This window comes from Physella acuta, unplaced genomic scaffold (assembly GCF_028476545.2).
Source record: "Physella acuta isolate Inbredline_101_S28 unplaced genomic scaffold, ASM2847654v3 ptg000017l, whole genome shotgun sequence".
NCBI classification, from domain to species: Eukaryota; Metazoa; Mollusca; class Gastropoda; family Physidae; genus Physella; species Physella acuta.
The window spans coordinates 2,934,697-2,951,806 of record NW_026731537.1 but is presented as its reverse complement, the minus strand read 5'-3'; the positions used below and the strand labels follow the sequence as shown (position 1 = coordinate 2,951,806).

The 17,110-nt window shown below is 35.2% G+C and overlaps 1 protein-coding gene across 1 annotated transcript; it reads right to left on the bottom strand.

The window, feature by feature from the left end:
- Window positions 1-1,227: 1,227 nt before the first annotated feature.
- Window positions 1,228-16,308, bottom strand: LOC131936946 (nucleoside diphosphate-linked moiety X motif 6). Its single transcript, XM_059294092.1, has 8 exons — window positions 16,243-16,308; window positions 14,448-14,766; window positions 13,943-14,149; window positions 13,597-13,655; window positions 12,972-13,023; window positions 8,626-8,673; window positions 2,408-2,489; window positions 1,228-1,477 (listed from the first exon to the last, which is right to left on the bottom strand). The coding sequence occupies exons 2-8, from the start codon at window positions 14,764-14,766 to the stop codon at window positions 1,240-1,242; spliced, it is 1,005 nt and encodes a 334-aa protein (XP_059150075.1). The 5' UTR covers window positions 16,243-16,308; the 3' UTR covers window positions 1,228-1,239.
- Between the last annotated feature and the right edge of the window lie 802 nt (window positions 16,309-17,110).

The window sequence follows — 17,110 nt, the reverse complement described above, 5'->3', positions numbered from 1 at the left end:
CATAACAAAATACTTGGACACCCATGACGAAATCAACTCAGCATGAAATACATCTTTACTCTGTTTTTGTCGAGTATAAGGTTACTATACAATGTCACAGTTTAGCACAGTGGATCACCATGGACCAGATGTATGGAAGACATTTAAGTAAGACATGGAAGACACTACACTAAACATTAAATTTTTACAAAAACTGACCACTAGAACCGAAATTTGCGGAATGTAACTAGTGTGAGAAAACAAAAATATCTCCCACCCCCACACCACTGCCAGCACACAAAATGACACATAATCATCCCCTAGCCTAATCGATAGTGTTTATATAACTGGTCAGGTGATGGCGGGTGTAAAAACCTGGTTAATGACAGAGAAAATAAAGCAACTTTGGCCATAAACAAAATCAATCAAACTAGCCGGCAACTTTGGCTGACACATGTGTAAAAACCTGGCTAATGACAGAGAAAATAAAGCCACTTTGGCCATAAACAAAATCAATCAAACTAGCCGGCAACTGTGGCTGACATATGTGTAAAAACCTGGCTAATGACAGAGAAAATAAAGCCACTTTGGCCATAAACAAAATCAATCAAACTAGCCGGCAACTGTGGCTGACATATGTGTAAAAACCTGGCTAATGACAGAAAAAATAAAGCCACTTTGTACATAAACAAAATCAATCAAACTAGCCGGCAACTGTGGCTGACATATGTTTGAAAACAAATTTTTAAATGCATAAAATCTATGATAGGAAGGAAAAAATTACACACTGTGGTTTCATTTAGTCATTCTTTTGTAATGGAAATAATAACGCTGATTTCTTTGTATGGGGGAATTATTGATGGGGACGCCTAAATGATGCAGGGGTTTATTTAGTACAGGGTTCAAGGCAAAAGGGGTCTGTTAAGTATAGGGTTGTATGCGATACTGGGATATATCTGGTTCTAGATTCTATGATCTATTTGGATCTGTGGGGTCTATAACGGTCCGTTGGGCAAGTGAAGCAGAGTTCACCTTTTTATGTCAGTAGAAGGTCTATATTTTAAAAGAGTATATATCATGGTTCTTTAATTAGGTGTATGTGCTAGTCTAATAGGTACAGGGGTCTATTTGGAACAGTAATCTATTTGGAACGAGGGACTATTCGGAACAGGGGTCTATTTGGAACAGGGGTCTATTTGGGTCTATCTGGAACATAGGTCTTTGTTGAACAGGTTTCTATTTTGATAAGCTAGCCTTGGCCTAAACTAACGGTCTGTGAAATATATGAAAGTGTAGCCCCTTGTATATAGAAGCCATCTGACAAGAACTAATATCTACGTGCTGGAACCCTTCCCTGAGTCCCAACATCACCAGCTCCGCCATCTTGTGTGTCAGTGACGTCGCCTGGACCTCCTGTCTCAGCTGTTCCACGGGCATCCACCTGCAGGCAGCGATCTCATGTGGACAGGGATGCAGGTCAAAGGTTAATGGCCTCATCCTGCATATATGTTAGTTCAGTGTTATTGTTAAACCTTTCAGTATTTGCTAACAGTGTCACTAGCATAGCAACAAAAATAGTGTCCCATGATATTATTAACTAAACATATACAAATGATAAAGTGGTAATTCTAAGAAATAACTAAAACACATAACAAAGTATTTAGAGAATAAGATTTAGAAAGAAAAATGGCATATGATATACATGCCTGATCAATGACCAACCTACCTGCATATGATGTACATCTCTGACCAACCTACCTGCATATGATGTACGAGTCTGACCAACCTACCTGCATATGATGTACGAGTAACCAACCTACCTGCATATGATATACACCTCTGACCAACCTACCTGCATATGATGTACATGTCTGACCAACCTACCTGCATATGATGTACGAGTCTAACCAACCTACCTGCAAATTATATACATCTCTGACCAACCTACCTGCATATGATGTACGAGTCTGACCAACCTACCTGCATATGATGTGCATGTCTGACCAACATACCTGCATATGATATACACCTCTGACCAACCTACCTGCATATGATATACACATCTGACCAACCTACCTGCATATGATGTACATGTCTGACCAACCTACCTGCATATGATATACATCTCTGACCAACCTACCTGCATATGATGTGCATGTCTGACCAACATACCTGCATATGATATACACCTCTGACCAACCTACCTGCATATGATGTACATGTCTGACCAACCTACCTGCATATGATATACATCTCTGACCAACCTACCTGCATATGATGTGCATGTCTGACCAACATACCTGCATATGATATACACCTCTGACCAACCTACCTGCATATGATGTGCATGTCTGACCAACCTACCTGCATATGATATACATCTCTGACCAACCTACCTGCATATGATGTACACCTCTGACCAACCTACCTGCATATGATGTACAAGTCTGATCTACCAAACGCCCCAGGACTTGTATGTTGCTGACGAAATGCCAGAACTGATTTGAATTCTGTCAGAGAGACCAATGTAATATTTCATTAGGACCTACCAGTAGGATGCACACATTTTGAACACGACGGGAAAGATGGCAAGATCCGAACCCAGTCATCTAACAAGCTCGACCAGGTGACACGGTGTGGTCACTGACACAACACCACCAATGGGCAATAGTGGGTTCGCTGTGCTAGATCTAATGAGGTCTCTGTAACACTGAGGTGCTACATCTCTAGTGGGGTCGCTGATTGTAACATACTCTGTGAGGTGCTACATCTCTAGTGGGGTCGCTGATTGTAACATACTCTGTGAGGTGCTAGATCTAGTGGGGTCGCTGGTTGTAACATACTCTGTGAGGTGCTAGATCATGGGTTCCCAACCTGGGGGTCGCGACCCCCCTGGGGGTCGCGAAGGTCTTTCTGGGGGGTCGCCAACTGGTATACTAAACCTTAGTAATTTGAAACAAAACATAAATATTTAGAAGAATTTTTGAAATTCGGCTTCATTAACATCACTGGAAATGTACTAGAGAAGAAACAAAGCGCACTGTACAAAGTTGTTCACAGTCACGAATCTATGAAATCTTCAAAACTAAAACGTCATTTGAGACGAGTCATTCGGAACACACCAACAAATATATGGAGTTCTTTCGTCGGTAAGAAGTTAGTTGCAAACGCCAGAGACTTGATCGAATAGGAAGTTTTCACCAGGATTAGTGCAAGCATCAAATGAAGTCGCGATAGAAAAGGCCAAGCAAAAAAAAAAAAAAAACAATAGGAGACAATCTCATCAAACGCTGCATGTACGTAAATGTTAAATAACACATTTTTATCGAAATTAAGCTTTCACCATTGTTTGCTTTTCAAGTTGATAAATCAACAGACGTGAGTTCGTGTTTGCAGTTGCTGGTCTGTGTCTATATTCATGCGGATGATAGAAAAGAAGTTGCTATTTTGTGAAGATAGCATGGAGAAAATAAATATGTTTTTTTTTAAAACGGGATGATTAAAATGGGTTAGAACGGCTGTGGGGGTTTGTAAGGATGGTGCGCCATCTATGTTTAGCTCAAAATCGGGCTTTCAGAAAACAGAAAAGATTTAGCTCCCTAACCACTGCTCTAACCAATCGACATCAAGAGTCCATTGCTAGTATGTCGTAAATTATATAAAATCTGGAGCCTTCAAAGAACTGAGCAAAAACATTAATATAGATCACGAGGTTCTGCTCTTCTACACTACAGTACGCTGGCTGTCAAACGAAATGTTGTAGATTGTGTTTTTAAATTGAAATCTGAAATCAAATTGTTCTTGGAATTAAAAGGAAACAAGACTTTTTGGTATACTTAAAACGACATAGAGTGGTTGGAGAGAGTATCATACCTAGCAGATGTGTTCTAACATCAAGATAAGCTTAACCTGAAGATTCAGGGAAAATGAACGAATATTATAACTTTCCATGAGCTGCAAAATCGGTAAAGAAAATAAATCTTGGAAATATTGTAAATTTGAGAAAATCTGCGGTGTGGTTGATAGATCTGATTGTGAGATAATTAAAATTTTGAAAGAAGCTATTTCTGGGCATCTTGAATCTCTTGAAAACGAACTGCATCGCTATTTCTCTGAGCTGAAAAAAGAAGAATCTGCATTTACGCATTACCCATTCTCTTCTTCCCTTGATGTTGCCAGCATTCCCATTGAATTACAAGATGATTTCTTTGATTTGCAGAATGATTCCGAGTAAGATGAAAAACTGCAGATACAATTTTGGTGTAGTATTCACCATTCATACCCAAACGTAAAATTGATTGACTTTTCGAGAATATATTTACAACACTATTCTTCCATTAAAATCAAAATTAAGATAATTATAATGAAATAGGTTGGCGTTAACAATTTTTTTAAAAATTAAAAACTTAACCACGAAGGTTTAGTGAATAGTATGCAATTTTACTCATGCTATTAAAACAGTTATCAAGAGTAGTTCATATTGAAAGTCTACTAGAAAATCTTATTTTAGTGCTTATTACTTTCCATACTAATTTCGGTTTTTTAATTCTATGGGGGTCGCGGGTCACTTACTTTTTATAATAGGGGGTCGCCACTCGAAAAAGGTTGGGAACCACTGTGCTAGATCTAGTGGGGTCGCTGGTTGTAACATACTCTGTGAGGTGCTAGATCTAGTGGGGTCGCTGGTTGTAACATACTCTGTGAGGTGCTAGATCTCTAGTGGGGTCGCTGGTTGTAACATACTCTGTGAGGTGCTAGATCTAGTGGGGTCGCTGATTGTAACATACTATGTGATGTGCTAGATCTCTAGTGGGGTCGCTGATTGTAACATACTCTGTGAGGTGCTAGTGGGGTCGCTGGTTTTAACATAATCAGTGAGGTGCTAGATCTCTAGTGGGGTCGCTGATTGTAACATACTCTGTGAGGTGCTAGTGGGGTCGCTGATTGTAACATACTCTGTGAGGTGCTAGATCTCTAGTGGGGTCGCTGATTGTAACATACTCTGTGAGGTGCTAGTGGGGTCGCTGATTGTAACATACTCTGTGAGGTGCTAGATCTAGTGGGGTCGCTGATTGTAACATACTCTGTGAGGTGCTAGTGGGGTCGTTGATTGTAACATACTCTGTGATGTGCTAGATCTAGTGGGGTCGCTGATTGTAACATACTCTGTGAGGTGCTAGTGGGGTCGCTGATTGTAACATACTCTGTGAGGTGCTAGATCTCTAGTGGGGTCGCTGATTGTAACATACTCTGTGAGGTGCTAGTGGGGTCGCTGATTGTAACATACTCTGTGAGGTGCTAGATCTAGTGGGGTCGCTGATTGTAACATACTCTGTGAGGTGCTAGTGGGGTCGTTGATTGTAACATACTCTGTGATGTGCTAGATCTAGTGGGGTCGCTGATTGTAACATACTCTGTGAGGTGCTAGTGGGGTCGCTGATTGTAACATACTCTGTGAGGTGCTAGATCTAGTGGGGTCGCTGATTGTAACATACTCTGTGAGGTGCTAGATCTAGTGGGGTCGCTGATTGTAACATACTCTGTGAGGTGCTAGATCTAGTGGGGTCGCTGATTGTAACATACTCTGTGAGGTGCTAGATCTAGTGGGGTCGCTGATTGTAACATACTCTGTGAGGTGCTAGATCTAGTGGGGTCGCTGATTGTAACATACTCTGTGAGGTGCTAGTGGGGTCGCTGATTGTAACATACTCTGTGAGGTGCTAGATCTAGTGGGGTCGCTGGTTGTAACATACTCTGTGAGGTGCTAGTGGGGTCGCTGATTGTAACATACTCTGTGAGGTGCTAGATCTAGTGGGGTCGTTGGTTGTAACATACTCTGTGAGGTGCTAGATCTAGTGGGGTCGCTGGTTGTAACATACTTTATGATGTGCTAGTAGGGCCGCTGATTGTAACAAACTCAGTGAGGTGCTAGATCTAGTGGGGTCGCTGGTTGTAACATACTTTATGATGTGCTAGTAGGGCCGCTGATTGTAACAAACTCAGTGAGGTGCTAGATCTAGTGGGGTCGCTGGTTGTAACATACTTTATGATGTGCTAGTAGGGCCGCACTACAAACGTAAAGGTAATTTAAATCTTTAGAGGGTCAAACCCTATAATGGGCCCCATGAAGAGTTATTAATCCTTAGAGTCCCGTGTCCTTAAGACAATATACTTGATACATTCGTAGGGGAGGTAATAAAGAAAAGGCTGGTAACTCAATCAGTTACAGGGGTGGGGTGGACTGCCCTGCCGTGTTACAGGGAAAAATCTCGGTGGGCCCCAGGAGCGGTGCTGTAATAATCCTATTGGTGTTTAGTTGTTTTATAATTTGTTAGTATTTTTCCAATAGCACTATTTCATACTAGGGCGTAAAATTCAGGCTTTGATGAAGAGAAAAAAAACACAAATTCCCATTGAAAATTTTAATCTGGGTTTGTGTGTGTGTGTGTGGGGGGGGGGGGGTTAAAATCTCCCGGGCCACTTGGCCACAGCCAGCCCACCCCCGGTTAGTTGAGTACAGAATTTCTTCCAGGCATCTCTTCGGGGGGCTTTGGCCCCCCCCCCCCCCCCCCCGAAAATTTTTTACCGCCCCCCCCCCCCCCCGAAAGAAATGAAATTTATATAATTTATATAGTAGATATATACTTTTAACAGTGTCCGCCCCCCCCCCCCCCGAAGAAAGTTTACCGCCCCCCCCCCCCGAAAATTTCAAGTGCCCCCCCCCCCCCCCCGGAGAAAAAAGTCTGGAAGAAACACTGGTTGAGTATGAAAAATAAATCCACTGACCGAACTGATGACAACTGTGACAACTTGAATTACGGATGAGAAAAGGCTAAAAATGTCGATAAAACTTTTTTTAAAGCGTGTTAGACACACTTAGTAGCCCCGTCTTCTCCAACTACTGGAGAAACTAGGTTCAAGTTTTGTCAAGTAAAAAAATGGCCCGGAACATTTCTAACGGGCTAATAATTTTTTTGAACCCATTTGAAACAGTTTAAGGACTAGCCTCTGACGTCATAGGCCAATCAGTGTTAAGTGGTAAAAATTGAATTTGTCCAAACCGGGACCCCGACGACAAGCAGACGCGAGCCGAACTACAGCAAACAACATGGCCAGATGTTGACACACCGGGCAGCCGAACATTAGCCCCGTGCGGCTGGTTCAGTGGCACAAAAATCATATTCCTCGTCGTAAGATGTTTACCGGGGGTATCGCAGACGTGAGGGTCCTACTCGCCACAAGTGATCAGCCGGACCGACGGACGTGCGCGCTCAAAGTCCCCGGGGTGTGTGTCCTCAGTCTCGGGCCGGGCAAATATTGGAACAGCCGGAGCGATGTTCGCGTGGAGGGCGCGAGAATCGGGGGTGCTGACAAATACAGCTACAACAATAATACATTTCTCAGTAGCCAAATCTAGACTTGGTCGGCCAATATTTATTTTTTGCTTTGATCAACACAGACGTATAAATCAATACAAAACAAGTTTGGCTTCAAAAAAGTTCTCCAAACCTCTGCTTTTTTTTTTCTAGATGAATTAGTTGTCAAATAATAAATTTGACAAACATTTGAGAATGTAAAGAACACTTTATGAATCGATCATTGAATCATCACTGTGGACTAAGGATGGGACTGTGGTTAAACTATGAATCGACCAGTGAATCATCACTGTGGACTAAGGACGGGACAGGGGTTAAACTATGAATTTATCAGTAAATCATCACTCTAGACTAGGGATGGGACTGGGGTTAAACTATGAATCGATCATTGAATCATCACTCTAGACTAAGGATGGGACTGTGGTTAAACTATGAATAGATCAGTAAATCATCACTCTAGACTAGGGATGGGACTGTGGTTAAACTATGAATAGATCAGTAAATCATCACTCTAGACTAGGGATGGGACTGTGGTTAAACTATGAATAGATCAGTAAATCATCACTCTAGACTAGGGATGGGACTGTGGTTAAACTGGAAGCTACCAACAGTGGTAAAGATAGGATTTTATAATATCTGGCTTCAAATGAGTTGAAAAATCTTATGCCAGGTCATTTACCAACAGTGTCAAATTCTTTTAGAAGTTAATCAATGTGTTTAATATTAATGCTTTTAGAAAAGTGTTGTTAAATGAAAACGATGGGGAATAATGTACTTGTTATTGGACTTAAAAGTTAGCTTATGAAGTAGACTTTAGACTTATACGGGGATTGTCTATAAATGGCAACATTCGTTTTTTATGATTTTACCACCTTTAGTTTACCTAAAAGGTTACACATGAGCCTGTCCCCCCCCCCCCCCCCCCACTACAAAGTTTGTAAATGAACCATTGATTTCTCAAACATTTAAACTGAGCTGGGTTTATATTTTGTATTGTGATCAATGTTTATTAAAATTTTAAAATAATTAAAAATATCAACTGGAAATTATTACTTTTTAATATGCAAAATTGTAATGGTCCTCTTTCTGAACACAACACCTCTCCCGTCACAAGTTCCTATCCCACCCTACGCCCTTGAGACATCACTTAAACAAAGTCTCTTACAAAGGAAACAAACCTGGATTTACAGTACTACAGACAATAGAGAAATCCAAAAAAAGAAGTGATCTGTTAATTAATAATTAGCACTACCAATCAGACAAAGTTTACCTGTTTTCACACCTGTCTCCTCATACACCTCTCTTTCTGCAGTGACAGCTGTCAATTAAAATAATAATGACTGCAGTTAATTATACAATTACCATTATAATGAATGCAGTTGATTCAAAAATTACTGTTATAATGAATGCATTTAATTCAAAAATTACCATTATAATGAATGCAGTTGCCAATAGAGTCACTGACTTAAATAGATTTTTAGACCAATGACAAAATGATTAGAATTACAAAATTCCAAAAAATGCTAGATTTTTAAACCATTGCATTGAAAAAATGATTAGAAATACTAATGTCCAAAAAAGACTAGATTTTTCAACCAATGACAAAATGATAAGAATTACCAAATGTCCAAAAAAGACTAGATTTTTCAACCAATGACAAAATGATAAGAATTACAGATGTCCAAAACATGCTAGATTTTTTAACTAATGACAAAATGATAAGAATTACCTATGTCCAAAAAATACTACATTTTTCAACCAATGACAAAATGATTAGAATTACCCATGTCCAAAAAATGCAATGTCCAAAAAATGCTAGATTTTTCACCAATGACAAAATGATAAGAATTACCAATGTCCAAAAAATACCAGATTTTTCACCACTGACAAAATGATAAGAATTACCAATGTCCAAAAAATGCAATGTCCAAAAAATGCTAGATTTTTCACCAATGACAAAATGATTAAAATTACCAATGTCCAAAAAATACCAGATTTTTCACCAATGACAAAATGATAAGAATTACCAATGTCCAAAAAATACCAGATTTTTCACCACTGACAAAATGATAAGAATTACCAATGTCCAAAAAATACCAGATTTTTCACCACTGACAAAATGATAAGAATTACCAATGTCCAAAAAATACCAGATTTTTCACCAATGACAAAATGATAAGAATTACCAATGTCCAAAAAATACCAGATTTTTCACCACTGACAAAATTATAAGAATTACCAATGTCCAAAAAATGCTAGATTTTTCACCAATGACAAAATGATAAGAATTACCACTTTCCAAAAAATGCTAGATTTTTCACCAATGACAAAATGATTAGAATTACCAATGTCCAAAAAATGCAATGTCCAAAAAATGCTAGATTTTTCACCAATGACAAAATGATAAGAATTACCAATGTCCAAAAAATACTACATTTTTCAACCAATGACAAAATGATAAGAATTACCAATGTCCAAAAAATACTACATTTTTCACCAATGACAAAATGATAAGAATTACCACTGTCCAAAAAATACTACATTTTTCAACCACTGACAAAATTATAAGAATTACCAATGTCCAAAAAATGCTAGATTTTTCACCAATGACAAAATGATAAGAATTACCACTTTCCAAAAAATGCTAGATTTTTCACCAATGACAAAATGATTAGAATTACCAATGTCCAAAAAATGCAATGTCCAAAAAATGCTAGATTTTTCACCAATGACAAAATGATAAGAATTACCAATGTCCAAAAAATACTACATTTTTCAACCAATGACAAAATGATAAGAATTACCAATGTCCAAAAAATACTACATTTTTCACCAATGACAAAATGATAAGAATTACCACTGTCCAAAAAATACTACATTTTTCAACCACTGACAAAATGATAAGAATTACCAATGTCCAAAAAATACCAGATTTTTCACCACTGACAAAATGATAAGAATTACCAATGTCCAAAAAATACCAGATTTTTCACCACTGACAAAATGATAAGAATTACCAATGTCCAAAAAATACCAGATTTTTCACCAATGACAAAATGATAAGAATTACCAATGTCCAAAAAATACCAGATTTTTCACCACTGACAAAATGATAAGAATTACCAATGTCCAAAAAATGCTAGATTTTTCACCAATGACAAAATGATAAGAATTACCACTTTCCAAAAAATGCTAGATTTTTCACCAATGACAAAATGATTAGAATTACCAATGTCCAAAAAATGCAATGTCCAAAAAATGCTAGATTTTTCACCAATGACAAAATGATAAGAATTACCAATGTCCAAAAAATACTACATTTTTCAACCAATGACAAAATGATAAGAATTACCAATGTCCAAAAAATACTACATTTTTCACCAATGACAAAATGATAAGAATTACCACTGTCCAAAAAATACTACATTTTTCAACCACTGACAAAATTATAAGAATTACCAATGTCCAAAAAATGCTAGATTTTTCACCAATGACAAAATGATAAGAATTACCACTTTCCAAAAAATGCTAGATTTTTCACCAATGACAAAATGATTAGAATTACCAATGTCCAAAAAATGCAATGTCCAAAAAATGCTAGATTTTTCACCAATGACAAAATGATAAGAATTACCAATGTCCAAAAAATACTACATTTTTCAACCAATGACAAAATGATAAGAATTACCAATGTCCAAAAAATACTACATTTTTCACCAATGACAAAATGATAAGAATTACCACTGTCCAAAAAATACTACATTTTTCAACCACTGACAAAATGATAAGAATTACCAATGTCCAAAAAATACCAGATTTTTCACCACTGACAAAATGATAAGAATTACCAATGTCCAAAAAATACCAGATTTTTCACCACTGACAAAATGATAAGAATTACCAATGTCCAAAAAATACCAGATTTTTCACCAATGACAAAATGATAAGAATTACCAATGTCCAAAAAATACCAGATTTTTCACCACTGACAAAATGATAAGAATTACCAATGTCCAAAAAATGCTAGATTTTTCACCAATGACAAAATGATAAGAATTACCACTTTCCAAAAAATGCTAGATTTTTCACCAATGACAAAATGATTAGAATTACCAATGTCCAAAAAATGCAATGTCCAAAAAATGCTAGATTTTTCACCAATGACAAAATGATAAGAATTACCAATGTCCAAAAAATACTACATTTTTCAACCAATGACAAAATGATAAGAATTACCAATGTCCAAAAAATACTACATTTTTCACCAATGACAAAATGATAAGAATTACCACTGTCCAAAAAATACTACATTTTTCAACCACTGACAAAATTATAAGAATTACCAATGTCCAAAAAATGCTAGATTTTTCACCAATGACAAAATGATAAGAATTACCACTTTCCAAAAAATGCTAGATTTTTCACCAATGACAAAATGATTAGAATTACCAATGTCCAAAAAATGCAATGTCCAAAAAATGCTAGATTTTTCACCAATGACAAAATGATAAGAATTACCAATGTCCAAAAAATACTACATTTTTCAACCAATGACAAAATGATAAGAATTACCAATGTCCAAAAAATACTACATTTTTCACCAATGACAAAATGATAAGAATTACCACTGTCCAAAAAATACTACATTTTTCAACCACTGACAAAATGATAAGAATTACCAATGTCCAAAAAATACCAGATTTTTCACCACTGACAAAATGATAAGAATTACCAATGTCCAAAAAATACCAGATTTTTCACCACTGACAAAATGATAAGAATTACCAATGTCCAAAAAATACCAGATTTTTCACCAATGACAAAATGATAAGAATTACCAATGTCCAAAAAATACCAGATTTTTCACCACTGACAAAATGATAAGAATTACCAATGTCCAAAAAATGCTAGATTTTTCACCAATGACAAAATGATAAGAATTACCACTTTCCAAAAAATGCTAGATTTTTCACCAATGACAAAATGATTAGAATTACCAATGTCCAAAAAATGCAATGTCCAAAAAATGCTAGATTTTTCACCAATGACAAAATGATAAGAATTACCAATGTCCAAAAAATACTACATTTTTCAACCAATGACAAAATGATAAGAATTACCAATGTCCAAAAAATACTACATTTTTCACCAATGACAAAATGATAAGAATTACCACTGTCCAAAAAATACTACATTTTTCAACCACTGACAAAATTATAAGAATTACCAATGTCCAAAAAATGCTAGATTTTTCACCAATGACAAAATGATAAGAATTACCACTTTCCAAAAAATGCTAGATTTTTCACCAATGACAAAATGATTAGAATTACCAATGTCCAAAAAATGCAATGTCCAAAAAATGCTAGATTTTTCACCAATGACAAAATGATAAGAATTACCAATGTCCAAAAAATACTACATTTTTCAACCAATGACAAAATGATAAGAATTACCAATGTCCAAAAAATACTACATTTTTCACCAATGACAAAATGATAAGAATTACCACTGTCCAAAAAATACTACATTTTTCAACCACTGACAAAATTATAAGAATTACCAATGTCCAAAAAATACCAGATTTTTCACCAATGACAAAATGATAAGAATTACCAATGTCCTCCCCAAGTTGTGACAAGCCACCAGGAAATTTCCACAAGGTGTACTGAAAAAAAAAATGTTAGCATGAGGGCCCCTACAACATGAACATAAGTAAATGTTTTTACTGAACTCACCATGAGAGGGGAGGGGGGATGTCCATATATTTGAACATAAATAATTTAAAGAGGGTAAAATTGGCGTTGGTATGTCAATTAAAATTAAGAAATAGTATGTATAAAACAAAAGGGAACCATTGCCAATAGTTTCAGCAGCTTAATTTTGAATAACCTTCAACTTGGGGGATCACTCATGTTATAACACCCCCATACACCCCCTCCTTATCATGCCAGTGAGGTCAACTTCTAAATAAACAGTAGTAAAGTTTTTTAAAATAAACAAAACTATAACATAATAATAATAATAATTAGCGAAATATAAGTAAATAAGAATTAAAGTAGTGATGGAAACAGAGTGGAAAACAGAGACCTAGCAATCAAAATAAAAAATAAGTCTGGAAATTTTAACAATAAACTTCATTAAAAACTCTAAAACGAGCTGTAGGAATAATTAACGATTCAGTTTATTATTTAACCTGCTTTTATAGATAATAATATTTTTTTAAAGTTAATTAGCTCACAGGTCTATTTTTATCCTGAACCACAAGAACTTCCTGTGTATCCTCTTTCACAACAAGACCTGAAACAATCATGTCAAAACTAATCATCATTCATTGCCTAAAAACTTAGCACAGGTAAATTCACATTTTTAAAAAGTAATATAAATTATTCTATTAAAAATGAATCATGCAATTAGCTTAAAGACTAATTTACTTAAACACATTTATTTATAGTTTTAAAAAATATAGTTAAAATGTAAAGTGTAAGTATAAGAAAATTTCTTATTTTTAAATAATAATTTATGAATCCTTTTGGATTTGTACTAGAATATTTGAACCGAAAATTCTGGACCAGAATTTTTCTGACCTGAAACTCCAACTTGATGGGTGGCAAAAGGTGGAATCTTGTTCTCAGTGGAGTCATCCATCCACTTAGTTATAGTGGCAACATCCCCTTCAGCATGGTGGAACTTGAAGCCAAACTTTGAGGCAATGGCGATCAAACCGCCCTGAGAAAGCGACAGTTTGATCCACACTGATGTGATACACTGGGCTCGCCAAGACTCTAGCGATGCTAGAAAAATATTTATATTTTGACTGTAGTTCTCAAAATAGTTTTGATAATTACAAATTAAAAATCTTGTGTTATATTTTGCTCATTTTTAATTAAATATCTATGATCAATAAAGATAATCAAAGTTTTAAATATATTTACATATATTTAAATTCCGGCATCAATTTGCAGATACTCCTGCTAATTCAATGCTTGGATGCCATTGTTTTAAGTAACGTAAAGTATTTTTGTAAAGGTTGTTTTACATATTGAAACCTATTTTTTACAAATTAAATACATGGAAAGGCGTTCCACTTACATTTTAATAATTGTTCGAACCTTTCTTCCGTAGAAATGATTTCATCAAGTTGTATAAGGTCAACCCAAAGTCCATTGTAGCGGTCAGTATTTCCTGGAATGATTGCTAAGTTATTGCATGGATGTGCAGTGCTGCACAAAGTTCTGGTCCACTTGCTTGTGTTTGAGCATCTTTTGTGTGAGAATCTCATAAGTTCGTTCTCAGTTCTCCACAATATTTTTTTACTATATGCACAGTAATGTTTATGTGTTTCACTGTGAAACAATTTTCTGCTGAGCTTGAGCATCCTTGGATTTCTCAGTACTGATGCGGACAGCATCTGAATATTCCAAAACAAATTTTATATCTAGGTAAAAATATGCAGGTGTGTATAAGGTTAGGGGTCATCCATAAATGACGTCACACTCGTAGGGGGGAGGGGGGTCCGTAATTTTGTGACGATGTGTGATGAGGGGGGGGAGGGGGATTCAGATGTTGCGACGTCACATTTTTGCATTATAAAAAAGGCAATGTTAGAAAACGAATTTTAAACATTATTTCGCGTTTTAGATAACTGTTTTAATACATTGTAATAGTTTAGACAAGATTTTTGAAAAATATCGATGTTTTAAAAAAATTCAACTGCAATTTTGAGGGGTGTTATAGGTTGAGGTGTGACGTCATTTTAGGGGGGGGGGGGGTCTGGCTTTTTGTGACGATGTGTGACGGAGGGGAGGGGGGGAGGTAAAAATCATCAAAAAAAGTGTGACGTCATTTATGGATGACCCCTTAACAGCAATGTAATTTTCACCCTATACAACTTCTTTAAATTTTTAATGTAGTTCTTAAAACTTGATTTGTTTATTGATTAAATTATGTACGTGAAAGTTTCACTGTGGCTTTAGTATACCCCAGATAATATAAATATACTAATATAAACCCTAGAAAATTATTTACAATATAATAATATATATATAATTTTCTAGGGATTTGTTTGATAGGCCATTCCCATTACTCCAACCCTATTAAATGTATTGTGCTACAGCTAGAATTTCAAGCTTAACATGTCAGAATTATTTTTGCTTGGCTTCATTGCTGATAACTATCAGAAATCTTTTTGTCCTATTATTGAATTGAATTTGAACATCAGCCAATGTAATCAAAGGGACAATATACGTACAAATAATAAAACAAAATATCTTTACGAGGGTAGCTTCCCTTGATATGGTCAATAAGGGGAGTTAACGCAAATAATTTTATTTTGCAATCAAAGTTTCAAAACATACACAATATTTATAATAGAGTTTATCATAGTTTATGTAATATGTAACGTATCAGCCTAGCATTGATTTTTTTTACTTATTTTGTACATTCATATTTGTATGCTATATTTCTATTTTCGTTAAATTATTAGAGAAAATGTGTTGGCATAATAATAATTTAATAAACAATTGGCTTCTAATCTAACTTATCATTATGCCAACTTTTTGCTTTTAAATTCATAATAATAATATGTAATTGATCATGTTTATAATAAAAATACTAATATTTATTTTAGTTTGAATATATATCGGATAAAGACACTATACAGTATAAGTAGATCTAGATTGATAACTTTTTAAAAACATTCTAGATTCTATATTTATTAAATTTAACCACTATTTGTACGAAAATCTGGCATCAAATGGTTTTAAATACAAAGAAGTCGTAAAACCTACTCAAGAAATAGATCTAGTATTTGGTGTAAATTTATAATATTATTAAAAATTCAGAAAGCTTAAATACAAAGTTAAATTTAAGAATTCAAAATACAAACATTCTTATTTGTGCCGAGTCAGAAACTATCGTAAAAATGTGTGTCTAACCTTGCACCCAACATTCCATTTAATGTGTTGGTACTTTAGAGTAGCTACCCCTGTCTTGTTATATAAGGATAATATTTAAAAACAAAATTTGTTTTTAAAATATAACGGATAATAATTATATTTAAATGTTACGGTTAACTTGAATTTATGTTTTTTAAAAGTATCTTTTGTATTTTTAATCTTTTTATGTTTTAGTTTCTGCACTTGTTTGTTTTTTTAATTAATCGTTGCAGAAAATACATTATTGAATCTAAGGGAAATAACTGTTTGAAATAGTCTAAATTTGATTTTTCCGAATTGCCTCCCATTTACATGCCTACACCCACGTCGTCGCCCAGTATTTAACGGCTGCCCATATCTGAGATGTAAAGCTCTCTATTGCCAAAACGAAAGTCGACAGACATAGGAAGCATGTTAGAGCTTGTAAAAGTATGTGAACTCTTCATGTGTAGGTCAGGTCTGAAAAAAATTCTTTACTTCACTCTAAATAGCTTAAATGATATTGTTATGGAAGAACGTTCGGAAAAGCACATTTTACAAACCAGAATTAATTAAAATTAAATAAAAATATTGTCTCCCAACTTTATTTTTTAATGATTACTTTCTGTCGATGACTCAAAAACTATCCAAGGGAGACAACATCCAAATATTTTCTATGAAAACAATATTACAATTTTAATTAAATATCCATTAGTTTGTTGATTGTTTATTAAATGGATAAATATGCGTGTATATAATGTAAGCTTTGTATTTAATGTTCTACTTGTCAACTTTTATTCAATTAAAAAAATTTAATGTACATTGAAACAGAAAAGGCAT